The 26,326-nt window shown below is 39.2% G+C and overlaps 4 protein-coding genes across 5 annotated transcripts in view; 2 read left to right on the top strand and 2 right to left on the bottom strand.

The window, feature by feature from the left end:
- LOC6563747 overlaps positions 1 to 9,162 on the bottom strand; it is a 34,677-nt gene extending 25,515 nt beyond the window's left edge. Inside the window, exon 1 of the mRNA XM_001989668.3 lies at positions 9,143 to 9,162. The gene's annotated coding sequence lies outside the window, so the exon portion shown is untranslated. The remainder of the gene's footprint in view (positions 1 to 9,142) is intronic.
- A 3,554-nt stretch (positions 9,163 to 12,716) lies between these two features.
- On the top strand, positions 12,717 to 15,469 carry LOC6563819 (O-acyltransferase like protein). Its single transcript, XM_001989669.2, has 9 exons — positions 12,717 to 12,997; positions 13,051 to 13,399; positions 13,456 to 13,529; positions 13,593 to 13,795; positions 13,886 to 13,998; positions 14,056 to 14,272; positions 14,333 to 14,514; positions 14,579 to 15,050; positions 15,113 to 15,469. The coding sequence occupies exons 1-9, from the start codon at positions 12,721 to 12,723 to the stop codon at positions 15,356 to 15,358; spliced, it is 2,133 nt and encodes a 710-aa protein (XP_001989705.1). The 5' UTR covers positions 12,717 to 12,720; the 3' UTR covers positions 15,359 to 15,469.
- Positions 15,470 to 17,159: 1,690 nt separating this feature from the next.
- Positions 17,160 to 20,071, top strand: LOC6563820 (nose resistant to fluoxetine protein 6). Its single transcript, XM_001989670.3, has 9 exons — positions 17,160 to 17,435; positions 17,490 to 17,829; positions 17,893 to 17,966; positions 18,024 to 18,226; positions 18,301 to 18,413; positions 18,477 to 18,693; positions 18,753 to 18,934; positions 18,997 to 19,468; positions 19,534 to 20,071. Exons 1-9 carry the CDS (start codon positions 17,171 to 17,173, stop codon positions 19,774 to 19,776), a joined length of 2,109 nt encoding a protein of 702 aa, XP_001989706.2. The 5' UTR covers positions 17,160 to 17,170; the 3' UTR covers positions 19,777 to 20,071.
- A 2,150-nt stretch (positions 20,072 to 22,221) lies between these two features.
- Positions 22,222 to 25,771, bottom strand: LOC6563821 (microprocessor complex subunit DGCR8). 2 transcript variants are annotated; one of them, XM_032737766.2, is made up of 5 exons: positions 25,118 to 25,771; positions 24,383 to 24,580; positions 23,328 to 24,322; positions 23,014 to 23,268; positions 22,222 to 22,731 (listed from the first exon to the last, which is right to left on the bottom strand). In XM_032737766.2, the coding sequence occupies exons 1-5, from the start codon at positions 25,380 to 25,382 to the stop codon at positions 22,444 to 22,446; spliced, it is 2,001 nt and encodes a 666-aa protein (XP_032593657.1). In that variant the 5' UTR covers positions 25,383 to 25,771; the 3' UTR covers positions 22,222 to 22,443. The 2 variants fall into 2 exon arrangements, with proteins under 2 accessions (XP_032593657.1, XP_032593658.1); XM_032737767.1 differs by lacking the exon at positions 25,118 to 25,771 and adding an exon at positions 24,753 to 24,916.
- Positions 25,772 to 26,326: the final 555 nt, after the last annotated feature.

Here is a 26,326-nt window from a genome sequence, read left to right as displayed (position 1 = left end):
TTGCGGCTCTCACACAATAAAGTTATTTCCGCGCCACATTTTTTCTGGCATTATTAAAAACATTCCTCTCTAGAGACAAATTTACATTTGCACACAGAGAATAACAACATGTATGAATACCAAAAATATTTAATCGGAACTTCAAAGCGTTAAATATGGAAATTTTTAAAAGATACAACAAAAATCGAATTATTGCCACACACCAAGATATCTTGATGACATTCAAACTCAGTTAGGCGTGATACTGTTTTCAAAAAATAGATCAACATTGGATTACGAAATCGGATTAAATACAAATTAAACTTAAAAAGGAATTCAGATGAGAACAGGTGGAATCCGATACAGAATGTTATAAAATCTTACTTTTGCACTGAAAGTAGAGTATTTGCAGCTATTTTCGTTACAAATGATAGTCATGTGCGGCTCACCACTAGACCCAAATTTAAATCTCTTTGCTATTTAATGCGCCGTATCAAAGGCTATCAAAATATTACGTTTAATTTTGGGATTCTTACTCTGAATTTTATTTTGTTGTGCAAATTAGTGCGTGTAAATATTCTAAAGTTGAAAGCGTAAGGAATCAATAAATGCTGTCTGATCTGAATTCGCTTTATAAATAAATGCATGAATTTCAGATTATGCGATTGCAATATTTTATGGCTGGCTCATTAATTATACATTATGTAGTGTAGCATTAAGAAAAAATCGAAGTTATATATTTGTGAAAAATAAAAGCTGCTCAAATGACAAATGGCCAGCGCAGAACCAATTGGGGCAGGGATAAAAATTTGCACAAGCTGCGAGGATAAAACATATTTGACTAGCCCGGAACACCCACACTCTATATTCTCTCTCTCTCTCTCTGTCTCTCGATCTCTGTGTATCTGCTTCTCTCTTTCGCACTGTCCTTGTTTTTCCAGTTGCTCTATTTTTGTTTTTAGTCACAATTCAACTGTAATTACTTACCAAATCCATTACCCACCCGGCCTGTTTGGGCAATGAAAAATAAGCTTCTTTTCGGCAAGGGGCACAAAAAAATACTTTGTATTTTCTTTTAATTTTTCATTGTTAAATTGCCGTTTATCTGCTATTTGCTTATACACAAACACACACACACATTATATTATATATACACACATACATATATATATATATATATATATATATATATGGGCCTATGTGTGTGTATGGGAGTTTAAAGGATGTGCCACAAAACAAAAGTGAAAAAAGATTAAGTGAAAGAGCGAAGAGCAGAGTAGAAACCCAAAAGGAAACAAAAAGGTTGCCTTTGGAAATGGCAAATCAGTGTTTAATGAAATATTGTAGTGAACAGATATGGACACACAATCGGTGATAGTAAAGCAGATAGTTTGCAAGATATCACTGACCATTAGCAAATACGATTTTTAGCTCAACGCCAAAGCGAAACCAATAAATGGATGTTCCGTAGCAAAAGCCACACTCTGTGTTTATCTGTGTAACAATTGGCAAAAGTGGAAAATGTTCAAACATGTAAGGCACACACAGAAGATACAAGATACAAGATACACACGTCAGCGGTGTGTATCTAAATGCTTTGGTCCTACATTGTGCGTTGGTTTCCAAAAGCACAAAAATCAATATGTTGATTTCAACGTTTTATTTTTTTTTTTTGCAAAAGTTTGCGTACCAAAAATAAAAACCAAACGAGGGGCAAAAAATTAAATGTCACTTTTTCTTGTCGTTCTTTTGCTCTGTTGTGTTAGGCCAACAAACTCAGACAACAAATAAGATGTATAAAAAAAAGAACCGAAACCGAAAGAAGAAAAGAACTAAAGGCTGTCATTATCTGTTTACATATTCATGCCTGATATGAGCAACGCTTCCAAAATACACTTATATATCATATTATATATGTATGTGTATGTTTATGCTTACATACTTAAGCGCATATATTCTTTGACACTTTAAAAATTGGTATATATCTGAAGAGCATTGGCGACAGGCAATTTCTCACACAGACAACAACAACAAAAAATTGAAAAAAAAAAAATGGAAACAATTCTGAAACGTTATCAAAAGTGTTTGCCCCAGCTGAGGCCAGGCCAAGAGTAGCAAAAGCAGCATCAGCAGCATCAGGAGTATCGTCTTTATGTGCAAATCACAATCGAAGCAGATGGGAGCCGTTGAGCTGAGCCAGCTAGTGGATATGTCATGTAGATGGGACTCAAGTCTGGTTTATCAGTTGTTTTTTGTTTTTTCTTTTTTTTGTTGTTCTTCATACTTATTTCTTTATTTTTTTTCATTTACGCAGTTGTCTTGCGTTTTTATTATTTGCAAAATATCGATAAGAGAGTTAAGGAAGCCCTCTGTCTGTGCCTGTATCTCTGTATCTCTGTATTTGCCACCCTCTCTTGCACGCCACAATGTTGACTAAATATACACAGTAAATACGCCGCGGCCGCTGTTATTGGGGTTGAGGGACACATCATTTAGTATCTCATTCACATATACACACATAACTTTATGTGCGTGTATTGCTTAAACGACATTTGGGGCACACTGAGAGGAGCAAGGAAACTCCATCCTTGGAGATAACGACGAGGAAGCGGCTGGAGCGCTTATGCATATTGTATCTGAGCACTTTGTTCATCAATGTCAAAAGGAATTTTTAATGAATTTCAATTGCAACAGTCTTAAAATATATATATATATTTACATACTTAATTTGTTATAATGAAGCCCTGAAACAATAATTAAATAGTAAAAATATATTCCATTTAGTAAGTTCAATATAAATAACAATAATAATAATAATATCAAATCAAACACATGCTCGACCAATTCGAGCGGTTCGACTTGAAAATGAATTATTTTCGAATAATTAAACAGCTTTTGTTTGATCATTGGAAATTGTGAAATCGCATGAGAGGTGAAACAAATATGAGATGAGTGCGTTCCTAAATAAAAAACACAGCACACAGCACATTGCACAGTCACCCACACAGAACCACATGCCAGGCACCTACATACACATTACGTATACGACCCATGAATAGTTGTCGTTGTTAACGATGGCATCGTTGTCGTTACTTGATTTCTTCTTTTCGTTTTTTTTTTTTTGGCTGAGTGGGGTGGAGGCGTCTACTTGTGTTATCTAGTTCATTAGAGTCGCCAACTGAAATGTTTGTAGCATGAACAAGTGCAGAAATTACACAGAGCACAAAGAATCAAGTATTTTTATCTACGAATTTACGAAAGTCGAGTATTTTGATCAAGTACAATTTTGGTAGTTGAGAAGTTTAATGGTCAACACATTGCTATTGGTATATTATTAATACATATTTAAGTCACTTAGTATTTAAGAACTGATCTATAGTTGATATTCAACAGAGTATGAGCTTTAATTGAATGAAGTTCATTTCATATAATATCATATAAGAGACTTTATAGCATTTATTAAATAAAGTCCTGTGATTTGTGACATGTTATTTTTTTATGTTAGTCAAAAATTTCTTATGGTTGGACATTTTAATTTTTGGTTTCACGCGAATTAAGACTCATTTTCCACCATGTAAGAGAGAAAGTGTGTAAATATGCTGGCCAACAAGTGCTTAGTAAATTTGATGTTGCTTACGGAGGCTAACTGGCTCCGAATGCCTCAGACTGGCTAACTGGATAACTGACTGACTGACTGACTGGGCTTGGCTTGGTGGGATTAGAGTCTCTGGTTACTTGGCCCGGGTGATTGTTAGATATTATCGGGGCAAGTTATTGGTGGCTGCCGCTGCTAAGCATAAAATTTATTAATGCCACAGCCGAGCGCAACGTTGGTCAAAACACGTAGACGCTAACGGAAGTTACGTGACTCGTGGGAATAAGCCGCAACCAACCCATAGCAAAACAACCATTCCAGAGATGCGACCAAAGATGCTCACCAAATTGCACTTTACCTTCTCGCTCTCTATCTGTATCTCTATCTCTGTTTCTCAGTGTGCACTAATGCGGTAACAAAAAGACGGCAGTGATAAATCCATGCAGGAAGCTCAAATAAAAATGAAGTAGCAAAGTAGCAATGGATTTTATGATGCTAGTTGGAGGGCAACATACATATATATGTATATATATACGTTGAGATCTATGTATATGTGTGTATCATCATAATGCTCGGCAGGTCATACGCAATTTATATCGGCCGGAGAGGACAATAGCATCAAGGACATACGCGTAAGTACTCATAGTTATGCAAATAGCGCTACGAATTACATAAATTGCGTATACGTAACGTCGCCAGCATACGCTATAAATTCAGATTCAAAATGGGCGCACTTGCCAAGCATTTGCACAACATTTAGATAGGGTGTATGTCTGTATGCTGCGAGCCATTGATAAATGGTAGCACACACATACACACACAGAGAACACAATAGGCCAGCAAATAGCGGAAAATGTTAAACGGTTGCCGCTGGCGTCGACGTCGACGTCGACGTCGGAGGTGCGCAAATTGATATTTTTCTACAACATGCAAATAACAAGAGTAATGCGAGGTGGCGACCTCGCCACAGCACCCCAACCAGCAGCAAGCGCCTTAAATGATCTGATAAGACAACAACAAACGTAAAAATTTATGCGTACCAACTAAAACATACACAACCACATACATACACACACACACACATATCTAAAAACTCTTGGGTGTGCGTGTGGAAGGCACGTGTCGGATGCTGTGGAAAAATGAAATAAAGTTAAACAGGATATTTCAACATTCAAGAACACAAAAACTCAACAAATGAACGAACCGACAAATGAAAGTAAAACGCAAGGCAAAGAGCCGTTAGCAAGAGGGATGACATTAGGGGTGAGGTATATATATATATATATATATATATATATTTATATATATACATGTATACGTCGACGACGGGACACATTCCGATTCGGTGTGTTAAAATGTAATAGCAACGTTAATGAACACGAACTCAGTCGCAGCACAGTCGAAATGGTCACATAAAAAGCAGCGGCTGCTACTGCTCACCCACCCCACCACCCCACTACCCCACCATCAACGCCTGCTTGCAATGCTGTAAAACAAATACATACACACAGACACCATATATACATGCCGCACATTAGGCGTCGTAGGTGGGCATGGAGAGCATTACAAATCTCAGTAACGCACGTTCTTAGAGCAGCACCACCTAGCACCACCCCGATCTCTTTGTTGTGCGCCGCAACCCCAAAAAGCAATTGCGACGAGGCCAACGCAGGTCGCGACGTCAACGACAACGGCAACGGCAACGACATCGTCGAAAAAGCAACCGGAGAATCGGCGGCCCGCTTCGCACCCAATGCCAAGTAGACAAGCAGACAGACTCGCCTCATCTTGCACTTGGAAAAATCAGTCGTGCATTTTGTCACAGTTACATAAATCAATTAAAAGCCAAGAAAAATTAAGCTTTTGTTTTTAATTCGTTACATGTTTAGTATTCGAAAACAATTTGAAAAATGGAAAGAAACTTGGAGTAAGATATTTAGTTCGTCTCTTAAATACTTAAATTCTTAAATAAATCTATAAATCATCTGATAATTAATGAGTAAAGTTAATGAGTACGTACTTTAAGTACTCAAGATTTTCATATAAGTTCATACATCATCCTAAATTGAGGTCCTCTAGTTCCTTGAATTCGAATAAATTACGCTTATACTAAGTACTTTGTCATTGATCTAAAAGTTGTTTTTCAATTACGAAGCACTTAATTTTAAAGTCATTAAATGTTCAAGCCAAGAATCAAATTTAAAAATTCTTTTTCAAGTTGAGTGACTTTATTTTCTTTAAGAATAGACTATTTCTTTCCTAGAACCGGAGAGAAGGAGGAGAATTCTCAGTCCCTTGTACTTGAGTCAAGAGCAACGTTTTTCTGCGAGTGCTCTTTTCATTGTAGACGTTGGCAAATATATACACTTCACTATATACATATATATGTATATATACACAAATATGCATGTATATGGCTGCATACATAAGGTAAGTAGTGCTTTGAGACTTCGCGCAGCATTCAATGAGGCATTTTACACCATTTGGCTGGTATTTGATGAGCATCTCGTGCCACTTTGTCAATGTGGTGGATGTGGTGGCACCAGCGAACAAAGTCAGCTTGTTGCTGCCTATTTAGTCTGCCTGGCCATGTTAAGGCCGTTTTATGTCATCGGATCCGTTACCAAATTTTCCAATATGCCATTTTGATTTTTCGGTTTGTGCTGTGCTGCAGCTCAATTTGCCAAACACCCACAATGAGAAAATTAAAAGGTTTACCCCCACATGGGTTCAAGTGTCATTAGCAACAGGCAAGGGCGTCGGGTCGCTTCGATATGGGAGGAGGGGGGTTGCTAATAGCGTAACCTAAATGTTAACTGAAATCAGATTTTAATTTCATTACCATAAGCCGTTATTAAAGTGCGAAAAAGCCTTCAAAAAGTTGTTGAGCTTTTAATATTTGTAAATCTTAACTACAGCTCTGGGCTGTTGCCAGGTGGCAGGTGGTAGGTGGCAGGCAGGGTAAAATATACAACAATTTATGAATATATGAACATCCATATACCCTAATTCAGTTTGCTGTAAAAATGTTTACATGCCAAACATAATAAACGTAATAAAACAACATGCATGGCAGCAACAACGAAAACAGCGTCGGGAATGACGATGACGATAGACATTAAGCAGATGAAGGCATCCAACAGAGCTGAGCAGAGCAGAGCAGAGAAGAGCAGAGAAGAGCAGAGAAGAGCAGAGAAGAGCAGAGAAGAGCAGAGAAGAGCAGAGCAGCTGGGCTGGCAGCAGTAGCCATCAAATATTAAACGGAATACCTTTGTAATTAAAGTGAAATGAATTTAAGTGCACAAATTGAACGTCGAGGAAGTCGACCATGATGCTCAAGTGCTTACCCGACAGGCACATTTCGGCCAGGACGACAGGACGTGACTGTCCCCGCTTTATCCCCCTTCCCCGCCGTCTGGCTTCCCGTATGCGCCGTATACGGATGTTTGTCTGTTTGGAGACACTCGTGTAAAGCATGTACGCAAACAGATACGGAGACAGGCAAACACTAACGTGATTGTGGCACATGTTGTCGGGATGAGACCCATCGTCTCCATTTGAATGCTCCATTTGCGTTGACCAATTCGAGTGTTGTTGTTGTCGTATATATTTTTGTTGCTGTGTTATTAAGCTTTAATGACTTTGTTATTTAAATATATTTAAGACTGGGCACGCAAAATGGACAATTTCTCGACATTTTTACTTTGAGTTCAGCCAATTAACTTGATGAGGGAGTGCATCAAGTGCAGCAGTGTTTGCCTCTGTAAAGAGCTGTGCTGTGCTGATTTGCGTAACTAATTGGACCAGTTGAAGCATAAACGTATAAGAAAAAACATAAAATTTTGAATTCACAATATGTATTATATACATATGAAGCTCGTTGAGCAGACGCATTCTTCATTAAATTATGTTTGGCTATTCTCGACAAGCAGCAAATTGTATCAAAACAAAAATATACACTCAAATACACATAGTGGATGCTTATGTATATTCACTTAGTCAAGCGTCTATCGATTGTAGACAGAGGAATGTGTGCTTTTTGACGAACACAAAAGTTGACGATTTACTAAGATAACAAAGACTCAATCTTCGTCTCTTTGCACATCCATTGCCACTGACACTCGATTTCGGCTCAACAAAAACAGCCCAAAATACACACACCCAAACACGCACACACATACACACACACACACACATCGCACCGACGCCTACACAGCTTATCGCATGCATTGGCAAATTGTCGCCATCATCAGTGGCCGAACCTCTAGCTTCAACCTCCGGAAAGCCATCACGCGGATACAGTGGATGCAATCAGTTGCCACAGGAGCAGAAGCCACCAAAGTAGTGAAACACTAAGATAAAGTCCTAAGTTGTTAGCATCTAATAAAATATATTAATAGTTAAATTAGACAATCTTTTTTATACAAATTTTAAATTTCTATTTACAAAGAACTCTGTTCAAGTGGTTTTTAATCTATCGGTTATCGATTATGTCATGTTGCTAGGTACCTGACTTGGATTACTTTTTATCAGCACTGTTGAATAATTGTTTAAATATATTTTAGTGTTTCGATTTGCATGCCCTTAGCACATAGATATTAACCCCTCGGAGTTCGAAATTATTGTTTGACTAAAATTAAGCCCTCAAATCGAATTATCGACTATCGATTATCGATTACCTACAAAATATTTGAGAACTTGGACAAATTGTATTGCATACCGGTAGAAAACTGATGGCAACCACTGTGCGGGAGCGGCGTTGATGTTGCCAGCTACTTGAGAAGCGATTTTCTTTTCGTCTTATACACATTTTACCCATCCGATTCCCATTCCCAAATCAACTGCGGTTTCATTAGCCGCGGTCTGTCGACTTGTTGTTGTTGTTGTATCTGCTGCTGCTGCTACTGCTGCTGTTGTTGTTTTTGTTGCGGCTCTAAATGCGGTTGTGGTTGTATCTATGGGCTTGCCGCTTGGCTTCCTTTCATTTCGTTAAGTTTTCGGTGGCCGCAGCAACGGCTATTGAAATTTTTTTCGCATTTAATGCTCCATAACCATAACAACTTGAACTCAGTGTACACAGAAGCTGGCTGAAGTGAGCGAGCGATGAAGTTGCCACCAAATGGCAGCCAACTACTGTTAACTATGTTTATATAGACACATCCCACATCTGACCAACCAGATAGCCACCCAAAAGCCGCCCCTCAAGTACAACTGTGACTCGTTTTTAGCAAATGCAATTAACAAAACACGCTTCTAGCATAAAGTCATTAGTTATTCCATTTCATGAATACGAGTATATTTCCTCTACCAATACGAACTCTTTACAAGCCGAGTGCGTATGCTGTCCGAGTGTGTTATGTGTTTGTTGTGTTATATGTGTTATATGTGTGTGAGTGTTGTGCGAGTGCTTGTAGCATATGGGGCCTATATATGCGGGCTGTTAGCTTTAAATATGTGTGCGTAGATACAACATTATTATGGTGGATTTTGGCCAGCGCGCCGAGGCAGGCCAAAAAACGACCGCCAGTGGCGACAAGCCTGCTCCCAACCAGATTCTGTTACACTCACTTCCGTCGGATCGGCTGCTAAATTGGCATCCAATGTTTCCGGCCGCTCAGCGAAAGATTCTACACTCAACAAAAAGAAAATCATGTAAATAATCGTTACTTTCAACTTTAGCCTAAGAAATATTGCAAATGATAATTTAAGAAAATTCTAGAGCGAAAAACTATTTTAATTCTCTTGAAACTTGTGTGAATTATGCAAAGATGTTGCAATTTAATTGTACTTTGATGCCATAAATGTACAAATATAAATAAATAAATAATATGTCAACAAATTGTCTAACCAAATAAAGTTTTAAGTAAATAAATAAATCATTAAGTTTTACATAGTTTTTCTTATATTTCTACAAATATTATTGATGTTGTAAAACGAGTATCATTGATTAAATAATTTTGAAATCAAATTGAATAAGAATTTAGGACAAATGATGTAAATTATATTAATGATGTTCCCCTTGAGCGTAATTTGCTTAAGCGATAAGTTAAGTCATTTTGAAGTGCATAGACAATTGATATGTATATTTTTCTGGGTGTAAATACATATGTTCTTGTACATAGCTGTTTGGTATTCGGCGCCATGTTGTTTGCGTTCACCTCAAGCAAAGTTTTGCAAATATTTTGGCCAGTCTGGACAGTCGGCTGTTGGATGGGTCTGGTGGCTGGATAAAGTTTTCGGCGTGAGTTTTTACTTATGTATATGCAAAAATGGTATTCAATACTTAAAGATTTATGAGTCTATGAATCTTGCGGGTGTGTGTGAGTGTGTTAGGACATGAAATACTGATACGGTATAAGCGGGTTGCCAAGCTGCCACCATCGTTGCCGTCGCCCCCCATCGTCAACAATCCGGGCAAACTGGGAAAATCCGACGCACTCGCAGCCCAGTGGCTCAGTCTCAGTCTCGAGCAGCAACGGCACATATAGGGCTTTAGACCATGCTTTGCATAAGCCAAAAGAGCGTCGGCTCTTTGCCTGGCCAAAGCCGAAAGTCCAAAAGCAAACACCACAAATTAGACGGCACACAAGTGGAGGCAACTCGACAACAACAAATATGAAAGCAAAACACATCCCAAAAAAAAAAAAAAAACATGTAACACTCAGCATAAGGCTTTCGAGTGGCAAACTTATAGATACCCTACAGCAATGTAAATGGATAGCACAATTGCTGGTCATTTGATATGTGTGTGTGTGTTTGCAGCACAGGGTATACAAATCAGGCAAATTCTTTTGGCCCCTAAGGGAAAAGTTTGGGGCTCGACTTGGAAAAGTAGCAGCTGCCGGTACACATGAATCAGCACAAAGTCCTGAAACTTTTTCAATGATTTAATTAGAATTCTTTAAGGTAAATATCTGCAACTGAACTCAGCGACGAGTTTGTGTGGCTGTGTCTGCGTTTAATTATGAAATTTTCAAGGTGACACCAGACGATGTAAATATCTTCTCACATTGAGGAAATTCCTCAAGGTCCTGCGGTGGATTGGTTCTCAACCCACCCCGCTTCCAAACCCTTAACTAGGCTGGAATGTGAATAATAACAGTTTGATAAGGCAATCAGGCATGCCAATCTTTATAAAGCGTTAACAACACGTTTCACCACTCCACACATTTCAATGTGAGCAAATAAATGCTGACATATTGACAAGCATTCTAATTTCCCCATCATTTTCAACGTTATCTTGTCAAGTGGTATAGAAAGGGGGCGACGCAAATCCATCACACTGACACCGCACTGTTGATAATTGTGCTCCAGTTTGGTGGCGTCTCATCTTTCAAGCGTGTGAATTCCGATTGAAATTGAGTTTTCATAAGTTTGGCATCCAGGGGTTCTGGGGTCCGGGGTCTGGGGTCTGGGGTTCATCCTGGGCCTGGTCCTGGTAATGATAATTGCAATCCCTTGCCTTGCCGTGCATTGCGGTTTGCTTTTTCTATTTAACTTCAATCTTTTATCAAATACCCCCGGAATTGGCAGCATCAAATACGCAAATGGCGCTGGATAAAGGCAAAATCACGTCAAGATTAATGTTTATTGATTTTTCTCTTCGTCTGGATAATGCGGAGCTCAAAATCACACCAATCGAAGGGCTGTTTTTCCTGGCTTAGTTTCGCAAGGATCTGCTAAGCCTATTTTAAATTTGTCTTTTTTCCGCGAAATGTTTTATGTGTATTTACAGTGGAAAGCTTTTTTTGGTTGTATGTTTTTTTAGGCTCCTATGAAGCGCTCATCTTATATTATGGGATTATAATAGGCAACTTGAATTATTTCAACGAAATATTGATAGGTTAAGTGCCCCAAATCAAGTGGAGAACTATTATTCTTTCGGCATTCAGTATTTTGTGATGAGAGAATCCTCCTTAACTTCCACGTTTTTATATACTTATTAGATAAAAGTATAATTAAGGAAACTTTTACACAGCTGATTAGCCGATTAACAGTCATAATTAATCAGCAGTAGATAAGATATTGACTTTATAACTGACTGTAATGTGTAACTGAGTAAATTTCCACCTTCCGACTATCTCCAGACTCCGACTATCTCTGACAGTTCAAATTAAAATTGATATCGAATCAAAATTCAATCGAATCAATAACAATATCAATTCAGCATTAATAAGCGAACCAAATGTAAATATAATCTAGTTCTCGAAAAAAATTAACTTGTGTTCTTCGACCGAACTCATATTTTGGTTTTAACTCAATCAGATTAACTATTCGGATTAACTATTCAGAAGAAACGGCAAAGTGCTTCACTGATACGACGCAGCTGATGAGCGACCGATAAAAAAGTGACGTACGAGAATGTATTAACTAATCTATGTATTTTGATATTATTTTAAGTAGTAACATGCTTAACTAGAAATTACCTTCGACTCAGAACCATCTTTAATACAAATAAGAATTCTGTAAACAGTTAGACTAGGACCCTGAATCCAGCTATATATATTAAATATATTCAGTGGCAGTTCAAAGATATAATATATAAAATAGTTGACACTATATACCCTTTAAATTGTGGCAGTCTTTGCAACCCGTATTCGATTTATATCGATATTTGCCAATCGCGAGAGTTACCGATATAATAATGAACAAAAACTTATAACGAAATGTTGAAGTCTCTAGTTTTCACAGTCTCTGAGATCCGATTGTAAATAGACAAACATGGGTTAATCGACTCGACTGTTAATCCTGATCATTATAACTTCATTTTACTAATTTGTAATGTGTTCAGGGTAAACTAGTCTCTAAAATAGACAAAGTTGTGGTGGTCACATATCATTATATTATAGATGAAGTTTTGGGTGCATTTGCACATTTTTTATATATTCAATGTAATTTACCACATTTTCCTTGGAAAAATTCTTATTTTCCACCGAAAAATAAAAAACTTAATTCCATAGAAGCTGTTGCAATATACAGTAGATTGAATAGGTCAAGATAAGTCAAAGTAATTCACCCATATCTGGCTAACGCTTTTTGTTCCTAGAACGAAACGCTTATCTCAATATAATGCCTGATATTTGGCGAGTACATAACAACGGCAGCTACCTGAAGTTGGTCAAAGCGAAACTCGCATCGCAATCGAAATGGTCAAAATGATTGTTACGCTTTTGCTGTTTGGACTGGCACTTGTCAGCTCAACACAGCTGGACTCGAGTGATTTTATTACGATGGAGGAATACAAACGAATAATGGAATTCCGCTCGCTTGCTTTTGAGTTCGCCCAGCATTACGAAAATATTACACAAACAGACTTGGATATACCCAGCACACGAATTCCCAACCAACAGGATCTACAGTGCCTAGCCGATATGACTCAGTTGACCACTGGTCTGGCATCTGGGAAGCTCTGGTCAGTAAAAAGTGAGTCAGATTCTCTCATCAGCAGGGCAAAATCTAACTTCTTTGGATTACAGTGTTTGACTCGTGGGGCACTTTCCCAAAAGGATTGCTAATGGGAAACATATATGACATGGGCAACTACGATGAGTGCATTGGTATTCAGAAGACAATCTCGGATAAATATAGAATACAGGGCAAATACTGCATGGCAAAACTGCCTATTTTAAAATCGCTTGGCATTCCCTTAGATTTGAATATAGGAATTTGCTTACCCGCCTCATGCTCTGCTACCAACATGAGTATGTTTCTGAAGCAGATGCTGCAAAAGCTTATTGGTATCAATATTAATACCCAATTAGTGACGGAGGAGAATTGTAAGACTTCCGATCGGGAACCCTTCGATGGTCTAGCCATATTTACCATGTAAGTGCTGAATATAATATAACTAAATTGTCTTATGCAATTCTTTGACTTTACAGCGTATTCTTATCACTGATGGGAGCTGCCTTGGCTGTAGCCACACTTTGCGATTACTTCCTTTATGGCGATCAAAGTGAGTAATTCAAAGTTGACATTATAGTCTGATATCCTTTAACCAATTTCCAAACCCCAAAAGGTAAAAGGCCACTTGTTGTAATGGCGTTTTCGGCACGCGCGAATTCTCGCACTCTTTTCCGCCTTGTGGAGCCCAGGACGAACCCCAACGTCATCGACTGTCTCAATGGAATGCGCTGTCTGTCCCTGATCTGGGTCATCTATGGACATCAATATATTATGGCGCTTTTGGCGCCGACTATGAACAGCATAAGCATTATCCGGGTATGTTGTGCAGCTAAACCTTCATGTGCAGCTAAAACTCATACAAAACATGGAAGATGCATTTGCTCAATGCTGATTTACGTTTTACAGTGGTTCGAGGAGCCCTTTAGCAACTTGGTTAGTCACGCTGCGTTCTCAGTGGACACCTTTTTGTTCCTCGGTGGCTTGTTGGTGGTAATGATTTCACTGCGGGCCATGGAAAGGTAAGTTTAGCGCCAGCAAATGATTGACAATTACAATAATGTTTTGTCCATCATAAGAACCAAGGGAAGGTTAAATGTGCCTCTCATGTATATTCATCGCTATTTGCGCCTTACTCCCATCCTGGCTGTGGCTATTCTTTTCTATATGACACTTCTGCCCCATTTGGGAGAAGGACCCTTAATTCACAAAGTCCGATTTGATGATTATTCACGTTGCGAGCGCACCTGGTTCTGGACTTTACTATATCTTCAAAATTATGCCACCTCTGAAATCGTAAGTCAACTTTTGGGAAAACCGGATGCTGATGATTACCCAAACCCCCTTTTCTTATAGTGTATCAGCCATACCTGGTACTTGGCAGTGGACATGCAACTGTATATTTTGTCGCCAATATTCCTCATCGCCCTCTACAAATGGGGCAAAAAAGGTGCAGCTGGAATTTTTGTTCTCATGCTGTTCCTCTCCGGCTGTCTCTTCACCACAATGATGACAAAGAAGTATCCTATTCGCTTACAGTAGGTTCATTGCTATTTCGGTATGCAACTATTTTTACTTTTTACATATTTGATTTCAATTTAGACAGGGACACCTCCCTGTTGAGGCGCAACGCAAGTTATATTTTGCAACACATACGCACGCGGCACCCTGGCTGTTGGGGTTCCTATTCGGATATTTCCTGCATGCGAATCGCAACAGGACCTTTAAGCTGAACCACCTTTCGGTTTGGCTGGGCTGGCTTATCAGTTTGGCCTTGTTGTTCACCTCGATATTTGTACTATATCCGGCTTCTAAGTGGCATGCGTCACCCTTAAGTATGCTGGAGCAGTCCTTGTATTATACGCTCACACGGATTGCTTGGCCATTGGGTCTGTGCTGGGTGGTTTTTGCTTGTATGAATGGATACGGTGGAATGGCGGATAGTTTTCTCTCTTCACCGCTGTGGCAGCCCCTCTCAAAGATCTCGTACTCCGCCTATATATTTCACATAGTTATGCAGCAAATAATCGGAAGTCGAATGCGGTCAAGCGCCTTTTTCTCCGACTTCGAAATGGTAAGTGAAAATCAAGTCAAATAACATTAATTTCGGATACTCCACGTACATTCGTTCAATAGATGATTAAGTTTTGGTCAACATTCGGATTCAGTGTGCTGTTAGCTTTCGTGATGCACCTCATTGTTGAGGCTCCCTTTGGGGTCCTGTCGACCATGCTTATGCCCAGTCGCCGGCCTACTCCAAAACCCGAAAACACCGCTGAGATCCATCAGGAAGCAGAAATCGCGAAATCTAAGACAACTTCTGCTTCTCCGGTTGAAATAATAGCAACAGCGAGCTCAGAGACAGTCAGTACTCTACTATAAATATTAAATCTACTCTGGCTAATTAAGTATTAAGTAATTAAGTATTAACATGGGTTTTGGATTAAATGTGTGTTAAAAAGTTTCCGAATTTACGAAGAACATGAAATTGTTTGATTATATGATTTAGTTAAATTATTATTTCATTTCGGTTCTACGTTTTTAATAAAAACACAGCTACCATAAAAGATAATTCATAAGTATTTTTATACCACCTGCTCTGTCCAAAAGTAATCGTAATCTGTATTATTTAAGCGAGAGTCGTTTTTCAAAATTCCTTCCTTGTTTGCTGCGAACCAACTTCTCTTCTGTTCACTATCAGATCTCCGCAAAAGAGGGCTGAAAGGCATTGACGGTTATAAAATTGGACCTACATCAATAACATGCCTCCAGCAATACAATCTGGTTGAATCATGGCAGTTGACAGCTTATTATAAACAAATAAGCAAATTGATTGTGATAGTATTTCCTGATATTCATTTGCTTGTGTTAAGTTCTTGAGAATTCTACAGAAGCATATGTATATGTTTGTGAAAATAAAGTAAATGTGCCTTGATAAGATATCAAGTTTAAGCTAAAGTTTTTTTTCAGTTTAATTTTTCTTTCCTGGAAAGATTGACTGCTTAAATTGAATGCGGAAATCTTACATTTTTTCAGTAAGCAATAAAAGAATCAAACTTTTGAAAGAAAAACCATTTTGGTAAGCATTGCAACCGATCGCTCTTTTCATAATATCAATCGAAAAGTTCATAAATTGGTAATAAAACTGAACAAAGCGGCTTTCTTCTGTTATAATCTATTTGTGAATTCTTTGGTACAATTTGTGTCCTAAAACCTTTTTCTCAGATGTGGTAAATGGAATTATTTTTATAAAAGTTATAATTTATGCATTTTTAAATTTTATGAACATAATATTGGTGTTCTACAGTGTATGCTGATGCCCAAACGCTACGTCAAAAACCGCACCGATAAACCAATATGCCGAGATGCAAAAGTCGGAAACCACAACAAATCCATTAACGCGCACTGATTAAGTGTGAATACTGTTGCTTAGGTGAATACACGTGTATTTAATCAGCAAACCGTATATATTGTATTGTATTTGTGTAATTAATTTCGTTTTAATCTAATCACTACTAGTCTAACATTTTGAAAACGTTTTAAAATTGTCATCGAATGAATTGATAGCGGCTTGATTGATTGATTCATGAATCACTCATTAGCACTTCTTTCTATACACACAATGATAAGATATTAAATGTAATACTTCAAAAATGATGAGTATTCAAAAAGGAATTCCGCGAGATTATCTGCTATGCGAGGTAAGTTAGAAGGATCAAGATATCTTAAGATTTCATAATTAACATATAAGTTTGATAATTATATATATCTATAGAATATCTGCAATTAATATAATCTTTACTAATATAAAGGACCGCAAACAATTTTCATTAGAATTAAATATATTTTATTTTGATGAGTCATTGGGGGACTTCGTGCTCCGACGTTTTACCAAGAAGTGTCAAGTTGCTCAACAATATTTAGTTATATTAATATAAATAGATTTGTATTTTATAATATACAAATAAATCTATACTTCAAAATGAATGAAGCAATACCAAAATGATAATGATCGTGTTTAATTCTTGGAACGACTTGAGATAATGCATTAAATGAAGTACCTCGAATTTATCAGCGAGCTGCTTATCGTCATAAAGGTTGGAATATTTAGGCGTATATAATGGACATAGTATTGGGAAACCGGCACATAATTCATTAACCGATTCGCCATTAAACATGATCAAAATCCTGTGTATGTTCGTGTTGTGCGGGCTGAGTTTTGCCGATAGTTCCATGAAGCTGGAACCACCTGACTTTATTGCCAAGGAGGAATACAAGAAGATAATAGATATGCGTCCACTTGCAGTCGAATTCACCAAACACTACTATAGAAATTTTACAATGGATGACTTGAGTTTGATAAACAAACGACTGCCCAGCCAGCAGGAGCTGCAGTGTTTAGCGGATATGAATCAGCTGATGAGTGGACTATCCTCGGGCAACATTTGGGCCATAATGAGTATGTAGAGTCAAACAATTAGGTGAACCAGATAACTTATCTTAAGTGTAATAGTGTTCGATTCATGGGGCCTAATGCCAAAGGGTGTTCTGTACGGCAACTCCATAGACTTGGGCAACTACGACGAGTGCATCGCGATCTCCAAGACGATCAGTGATAACTACAAGATAAAGGGCAAGTATTGCATTGCCAACTTACCATTCAAGCTATTAGGCTTGAGCACACAGACATCCGTTTGTTTTCCTGCCTCCTGCTCCGCAAAGCAAATTAACACATTTCTGGGTAAACTATTCGAAAAACTTGCCAGCTACGATAATACGGAGGAGTTGGTAAGAGAGATCGGATGTCGGACGTCCGACCGAGAGCCTATCGATGGTCTAACTATATTCACAATGTGAGTATTGAATCGATATCATAATATTTATTTACATTTCGATTGAATTGGTTTCGTTAACAGTATTCTAGTCTCACTTTTGCTTGCTGCTGTTCTCTTGGCCATGTCCTACGATTATTTATGCTGCGAGAATCAGAGTAAGTTGCGAACTAAGAATGAAGAGTCCTTAATTGTTAATTTCATTTCATTTACAGAACAATTACCCGTCTTGGTTAAGATCTTCTCGGCACGCGCCAATTCCCGAGCGCTGTTTCGGCTCGTGCAGCCCAATTCGAATCCCAATGTTATCGATTGTTTGTATGGCATGCGTTGCATGTCCTTGCTGTGGGTTATCTATGGACATCAATACCTATTCGCTTTGCTATCGCCGAATATGAATAAATTTCGAATAAAATATGTAAGACACAGTAATTGCCAAAATATAACAGACTGTCGCACTAAACCTCTTTCTTGCTCGCTTCTCGTTTCAAGTGGATTGAGAATCCTTACACCAGTTTGATTCTACACGCTGCATTCTCAGTGGATACATTTTTCTTCCTTAGTGGCCTTTTGGTGATAGCGATTGGGCTGCGTTCCCTCGAGAAGTGAGTGACAAGCGAATCAATCAAATCAATCATTGCCAATTTAATCTCCTTTCCTTCGATCAGAACAAAGGGTAAACTTAACGTTCCACTGATGTATCTGCATCGCTATTTGCGCCTCACACCCATCTTAGCTCTGGCTATACTCATGTATATGACACTGTTGCCCCTGTTTGGAGATGGTCCGCTCTTTGATAGCATTAAATTTGATGACTATAACCATTGTAAGCGCACCTGGTTCTGGACATTGCTATACATGCAAAACTATGCAAGCATAGATGCTGTAAGTCAATCTTAGCCTAAACGAACTGAATAACTTGACCCCAATTTGACTCCTTGTAGTGCATTAATCACAGCTGGTATTTGGGCGTGGACATGCAACTATATATTATATCTCCAATATTCCTCATCGCCTTGTACAAATGGGGAAAGAGAGCCGCAGCTGGAATGATTGTTTTGATTCTACTACTTTCCGCCTGCCTCTTTAGCACAATGATGATTAAGAAGTATCCCATTCAAGTAGAGTAAGGAGCTTACTTAAGCTTTCTTTGATTTCAGCTAATACGATTATTATCATATTTTACAGAAATGGAGTCACGCCTGACTTGGCTCAACGTAGGCTTTACTATGCAACACACGTGCATGCAGCTCCTTGGTTAATCGGAGCACTCTTCGGATATTTCGTGCATGTGAATCGCAACAAGTCCTTTCAACTGAATTGGATTGCGGTCTGCTTGGGCTGGCTGATCAGTTTGGGCTTGATGTTCACCGTGCTGTTTGTACTCTTACCATATGTCGATTTCTTAAATCCACATTTATCGATGTTGTCGGAGGCATCCTATTATACACTGGCCCGCATCGCTTGGCCACTCAGCCTGTGCTGGGTGGTGTTTGCCTGCATGCATGGCTATGGGGGATTGGCCAACAGTTTCCTCTCCTCGCCATTGTGGCAGCCTCTTACGAAGCTCTCATACTCTGCGTATGTCTTTCACATATTCATACAACAAATAAACGGAAGGCGTATGCGAACGAACACCTTCTACTCTGATTATGATGTGGTAAGTGGAATTAGACTTATAATGCGGTGCTCGGATGTCACTCAACCTTTTGGCTCCTTCAACAGATGCTGACATTCTGGGGTAGTTTCGGTTTTACTTTGCTGCTATGTTACATCATTTACATTATTATGGAGGCACCCTTTGGTGTTCTGGAAGGCTTACTCTTACCTAATCGCAGGTCTACTCCAAAGCCTGTTGTCTCAAAGGAGCCGCAAATTCAGACAACAATGGAAAAATTTAGGACAGAGCAAGAGTTTGATACAGCAACAGATACAAACAAGTCGGCAGGTGTTGATAATCAGCATTAAACATATGAATATTTATTCTAATATAAGTATGTCGTTTCCATCTATTGAACATATATTTATTTACAATTTGTAAACAGGTTGTCATTGAATTAGATTTCATTCTCAAAGTATGTGTCCAACAATGGATGAACGTTGATAATCCAGCTTTGTCTACCTAAACAATATCCCCGATTGTAATTCTATATTAAGGAAAATACCCAAATTTTTTAGCGCTTTCCTATTAATCGATTGAACCTAAATGACTTGATAAGTGGTCTGATTATTTAATATGTAAACAATGAATGTATCATAGATAAGATAAGGTACATTCGAATTATATTAAAATGAATTAATTAATTGTGCATTTCAATTATATTAAAAATTCATTATTTTAAATATATATTTAAATGCATTTTCACTACAAATTATTTTCAAGCTAACAACGAATTAATTATTCATTATGTCTAGGCTTGAAAAATAATAGCTTTGTCGCAACTGAATTTATTTATCATGTGAAATATCTCTTTTTTTTAATTAAACGTATATTTTTTTAAATACAACAATTAATAGACAACAAAGGCCTTTATCATAAATATTAAATAGCTTAGTTATATAGCTGATCCAGCTTAACTTACTAGCTTACGCTGACCCTAAGGATTTCGGTAAAAAATCAGTGTGAATTTTGAATTGAAAATCTTCTTTCTATTAAGCACAAGGTAAAAGAAAAGCTAAGAAGGAAAGCAGCGATTAGGCTTAAAACTTATTAACTTTATTTATTTATTATTCACAGCCCTTGAAATATGAATTTATTGTTGGGACTTTGTTGATTTCGGGCTTGTGCGCTCATCTCTGCTACCTTTGGGCCAATAAAAATCAGAAGCCGAATTTACTTATCCAATATGAAAGAAGCTACCTTTGACAATGGATTGGGCCACTTCAATTGTACCCAAAATAAATAAACAAATAGGAAATGAGAGAGATTCACAAAATGTGTCAACATTTGCTGTTGCTGCTTATTGTTTTTCTTTCATTTACTGAAATTAGCTGAAAGTGAAATCGAAACCGAAACCGAAATATTGAAATAGCGCGAATTGGCAAACAAAGCAAAACCAAAAGTCAACCTAGTTTTTTGACGACGCAACAGACGACAGCCAATGCAAAGTGAACCACATTTGATATGCCATTTTGGGGTGGTGGGCTAAAGAGTTGGGTGGAGGGGCGGTTGGGAAGTGCTATTGGTGCGCTGTGGCGGATTATTGAATTTTCCAACATTTGACTGACACTTGGCGCCTGATGCGCCTCACTTACCTTGTGTGTATTAGTTGCTGTTGTTGCTGCTATTGCTGATTTCAATTCCGGGCGATGCGTTGACAAAATTCCAATCGCTTTTTACATAATTTACATGTATTTGAATGGCGCAGGCCGAACATTATTCACACACATAGCTCTATAAGCGTATGTGTGCGTGCCAGTGTGTGTGTGTGTGTGAGTGTGTAGCGTGTGTGTGTGCGTGTGTAATAATGATACATGGGACAACACAATAGGAATAGGACAGCGGCAACGGCAGCCGCAACGACGTCAAAATGTATACCCGTTTCAATTTTCTTTTTTATTCCGTTTTTCACGCGAGACCCAATTTTGCAACAGTGAATTTTTTTTAAAACGAAAGCGCGTCTGGCTGCTTTATACACTGCTTTGATGCCGCTTGGGTCATAAATTTGGCGTGGATAGAGCAACACTTGCTTGACCCACTCACACTTTTTGCGATTGGGATTGTGATTGTTATTCCCTGGGCACCTTGGCAGCTATTCGATGTGTTTTCAATTCAATGTGATTTAATTAATACGGATTTGGCGGCAGAGCGCTCACGGGCCAAACGCTTGCTTTTGCACTCGACACGCAACGAACAAATACTGAAGAAACATGCGATGGTTGAAAGGAATAACGGCATTTTTCAATTTTTTTTTTCTTTTTTGGCCGTCTTTAGCCTGATGCTGCGCGCTCTCGTTGCGCAGTAAACAGTGCTGCCCAGCGCGGCGAATTCGCTTGCGCGTGCCTATTCTCGTCGGTGAGTGCCTGTATGTGTGCCTGTGTTTGTGTGTGTTGTGTCCGAGGAATGCGATAAAAAACGAAGCGTTAGAATGAAATGAAAATGTAGCATAATTTATGATGGCATTGTCTTTTAAATAATTGCACGCACACATTAATACACACACAAACGCATGTATAGACACGGGCCATACACGTGGAAACCAATGCGAATTGTTATAATTTTAAATTTGTCTGAATTTATGGCAAGTTCCTGCTAAAAGAAAACTCCCATCTTAAAAGCGTAATTACAAATAATTCATTTTTTATTTGCATTTATCATTATTAATATATTTAATAGCTGAGGAAAATGTCACTAGATTCCTTAAGCGATCACCATCAAAGTTCGACGTATTTCAAAAGGAAGTCAAAGTTCAGTTTTATAGATCCGTATTTATTTATTGTTACTAGAATTTTGGCAAATATCATGTGCAATTTATTAAGTGTTTAAGTAGATAATATGCTAAAAAAAAATGCACGACGTTGTACACATTATATTTGTTGTTTGTCATAATTTAATGGATCACATAGAGTAACTGTGTCACAGTTTGTCATGCCAGTTGGGGGGGTTGATAACCAAAGAGAAGCAGAAGAATTCAACTAAAATTCAACGTTGTGTAAATTGGAACCGGAGGATGTAGGCAAGTCAACATCACTAGGCGGCACAAAGGTGCCCATGGTGTGGACGCCATCGCGTTTCGCGCTCAGCTTCAGCATCTCGCATTTGAGCTTCTCGAGAATGGCATGGTTGGGCTGATTAACAGCCGCCTTACTCTGCAGCACGGTAATCTCCTGCTCCTCCAGCTTCTTCTCCTTAAACGTCTTGATCGAATTGTTGCCATACAGGCGCAACAGCGAGCCCCAAGTCTGTATATGCGGATGCAGTACCTATAAAACAATATATAAAAAGAGTATAAATTGACTTAATTGACCGACTTGCAGATATGCTGTAACTTAATAGTAAATGCTTACGTATAGTCAGAATCGTATTCAAGGTATACTTATGATGATTCTTAAATCGGAGTTCCATTTTTTTAAAAAAATCTTATAATTTATACAGATTGTGAGTGTAAAGGGTACTTTTTTTTTGATTCCGTGGCCAATATTTGCGTGCAGGAGTGATCCATCCGCCTATTATTCAGATTGGTGGCATTGCCTTATTTAAGTTACCTGCAGAATAGCCTGGGATGCCAGCTGCTTGCCCTCCCGCTTGTTCTTGCATACCACCTTGGCTGTGTGCTTGCCAACGGTCATGGTGAATTCGTTTTTGTTGTTGGCCGTGCGATTGATCTCCTGGGTGATCTGCACATCGCTGCCAAAGTTGCGCTGCAGGCATGTCAATAGAATGGCATTTGGCGACGGTTCCGTCGTTTTGTTGCAGAACTCGGTCACGCGCGGATCCTCGATGCGAATGTCATCGAAAACCTGTGCAACACAATTGAGTTGAGTTGAGTCAGTCACAAACTGTTAATAAATGCACTTACTGACAAATCACTTTGCGTCTTCCTGACCGTACCCGTCTTTTGATCCTTGTTGTTGCCCGTTATTTTGTCCTTAACATCGGGTATGAGTATCTCCAATGTTTCGCGTGCCGCCTCCGATTTGGCCTGCTTCTTGCTGGTGCCGTAGCCAGTGCCATATTTGAGATTGTTAACGGAAACCGTTGCGGAATAGGGCGTGGCAGCGTTCTGCAGCTCCTTGAACTCATACGTGGGCTGGGTCTTCAGCGCATGTTGCACATACTCATGCAAGATACAAACAAAACTCTTGCCATTTGGATTCATAATCCACTCGCGGCGTCCGCGCGGATTTGATGAACCGTCAGCACCGCCGGCCGCCAAAATGGGAAACTTGATGAGCTTGGTGCCGTCGGGCAGCGTTGGTCGTTGTATATTCTTGATATTCTTGCGATTCTTGGTGAATTTGCGACGGGCATTCCAACTGCGAAAGCGCAGCACACGAATCGTCTTGAATTTGAACAGTTTCTGGCAGTAGGTGTTCAGCTGATCCGGTGTCACCGACTCCTTCTGTGTGTTCTCCTTGACGGTCACGATTTTGGCCGCCGGTATCAGCGACTTCAAGGCCTCATTTTGGGGAGCGTCACCTGTGCTGGCTACAGCGGCAGACGCGTCTTTATTCTCTTTGTCATCCAGCTCCATGGGTATTGCTTCTGCATGCATCACCGGACAAACAGAAGCGGGCATCGTTTCGTCAGTCCCCTCCTCTGTCGTCTGCGTTTTGTCCTCCGTTGCGGGCTCCTCCACAACGCCCGCTTCTTCGTCCAGAGCGCGTCGATAGTTCAGACAGGGTATAGCTCCCAGCGGCACAGCATGCTTGCGTGCACTGCCCGTGCCCAAGAAATAGGGTCGAGCCGCACAGCAGACACGCGACTTGCGATGCAGGAATAGCGGCATGCCACTATTGTGGGTCACCTGCACCCAGCCCTCCGGCAGCACCTCAAAGTGATTGTGCCGCTTCTCTGCACAAAAGAATAGTTGCAAATTAATCGAAATTGGAGACTGGGATTTAATTCGCTCACCTTCCAGCACAGTCTTGAAGCGCTGCTCGTATTTTGGTCGCTTCGATTCCCGCATATCGTCGGGCAGTTTTTCATCGAGCAGATTTTCAATTTCCTCGTCATCGAAATCGGATGAATCATAGTCACCAGCATCGCCATCGCCATCACCATCGTCATCGTCAGCATAATTATCGCCATTCAGCTTGTCGCTGTTGTCATCTGCAAAACAATGCACACGATTAGTAGGGTAAGTAAGCCATGTTCTAAATAAATATATATAAATAAAATCAATAGGTTTACACAGTGATCGCTCGAAGATGGCAACTTTTTAAATTATTATCAAAATGATAATATTTTTAGACAGCTGCCACTGCTCGAGTGATCACTGTACCTGGCTTGAGCGATTTGCGCTTCAATTCCAGGCGAACAATCGGTAGCATGCGCATGATTCTTTCGAGCAGCTCCACAGACGAGGATCAGGGATCAGGAATCAAGTATCACAGAAGTTTTGTCATTCAATTGCAGCGCAAGCGAACAGCTTGAAATTATTCTGGCAAGTGCGCTTGGCTGATCTACACCCCAACACACACACGCACAACCTGTCAAGTTAATGCTTATCAGGTTTTATTTGGATAATGATAAGCTATGGCGAGATCTTTAGATAAGACTCTGATATAGAAGCTGTTGTGCGCCATAAACCGAGAATAATGAATTTGTTTATTGTGTATGTGTGCGTGTGTGTTAGTCATCGCTTACTTGAGTCATCGTCTTCACTGGCAGTGGCTACCTCGTCGAGCACCTGGAACTGGCGCAACTGCTGGTTGATGGGTTCCGACATGAGTTCGGCGTCGCGTGTTTGGCGCATTTCCTTGATGGCGCTGAGGGAGAAGCCGGCCACTTTCAACTCCTGCTCCTCGATGTCCAGATGCGGACGCTTCAAATCCCGGACAAATCCCGACATAGCAGTCTCTGCATTCTCGACAGATGGCGCTGCAGCAGCTAGCAGATTATTATCTGCCATTTTCTGTATGTACTTAAAAACTTATACTATATTTTACAGTTTTTTGTTGTTGTATTTGGTTTTAATTATTGCTGTGTTTGGATTCATCTGGCCAATAACCAATACTGAGAACATCCAACGATTGCAAATTGATTTTTCATTGGAAGTGCCACATTGGTTAAGCTAGAAAACCCAATCTATTTACGAACTGAACGCCCTTTTTTGCTTTGCTTAATCTCTCTTTTGTGAAGATTCTACTACTACTCGCACTTTACACATTTATTAGAGCATGCATCAGCATAAACACGTTTGCATCATGTTGTAGTTGTTGTTGTCGTTGATTATTGATGTTGCAATTGTGAAGCCGGCTGTGCTTGGGTAGCTGCTTTCGCAATAGATACTATTTCAATCAAAATACCAAAGCAAAAGTTGCTGCACCTGTTTCACTATACGCCGTTATCAATTGTTAATGTTTATTTGCAGATTTTAAAAAATATATATAACTATATGTATATTTAAATAACAATAACAAAATATAATGCCACAGCGGAGGACACGCTGAGATATTTAGTCAATAAACAGCTGTTTTCAGCGAATGCCAGTACTGCCACATCGATTATATATCGTCTTGCTGTAGGCTTATCGACTATCGATAAGTAAATTATACAGCCGAATCGCAGCTTACCACTCGTATGAGGAGTACGTCAATTTCATACTTTCTTATCAAGCCATCTAATTTTTTTGAAACTGCCGTTCGAGTTAGATCCAAATAAAAAGGTAAATGACGAACTTTAACATCATTCATCACTTCATCATCCAAACAACGAGATATGCATAATAATGAGCAGTAATTGAAATTCGGACATTCTCTTATATACAGCTTGCTTAGAAACTTGAGTTTAAAAATAATATCCCTGAAATTATAGCTTTGTAAGCGCTTGGCATTTGTTAAGCAAAGAACTGTC

Source organism: Drosophila grimshawi, unplaced genomic scaffold (assembly GCF_018153295.1).
Source record: "Drosophila grimshawi isolate 15287-2541.00 unplaced genomic scaffold, ASM1815329v1 contig_311, whole genome shotgun sequence".
NCBI lineage: Eukaryota > Metazoa > Arthropoda > Insecta > Diptera > Drosophilidae > Drosophila > Drosophila grimshawi.
The sequence above is the reverse complement of the archived record's forward strand: the minus strand, read 5'-3'. Positions and strand labels throughout refer to the sequence as shown.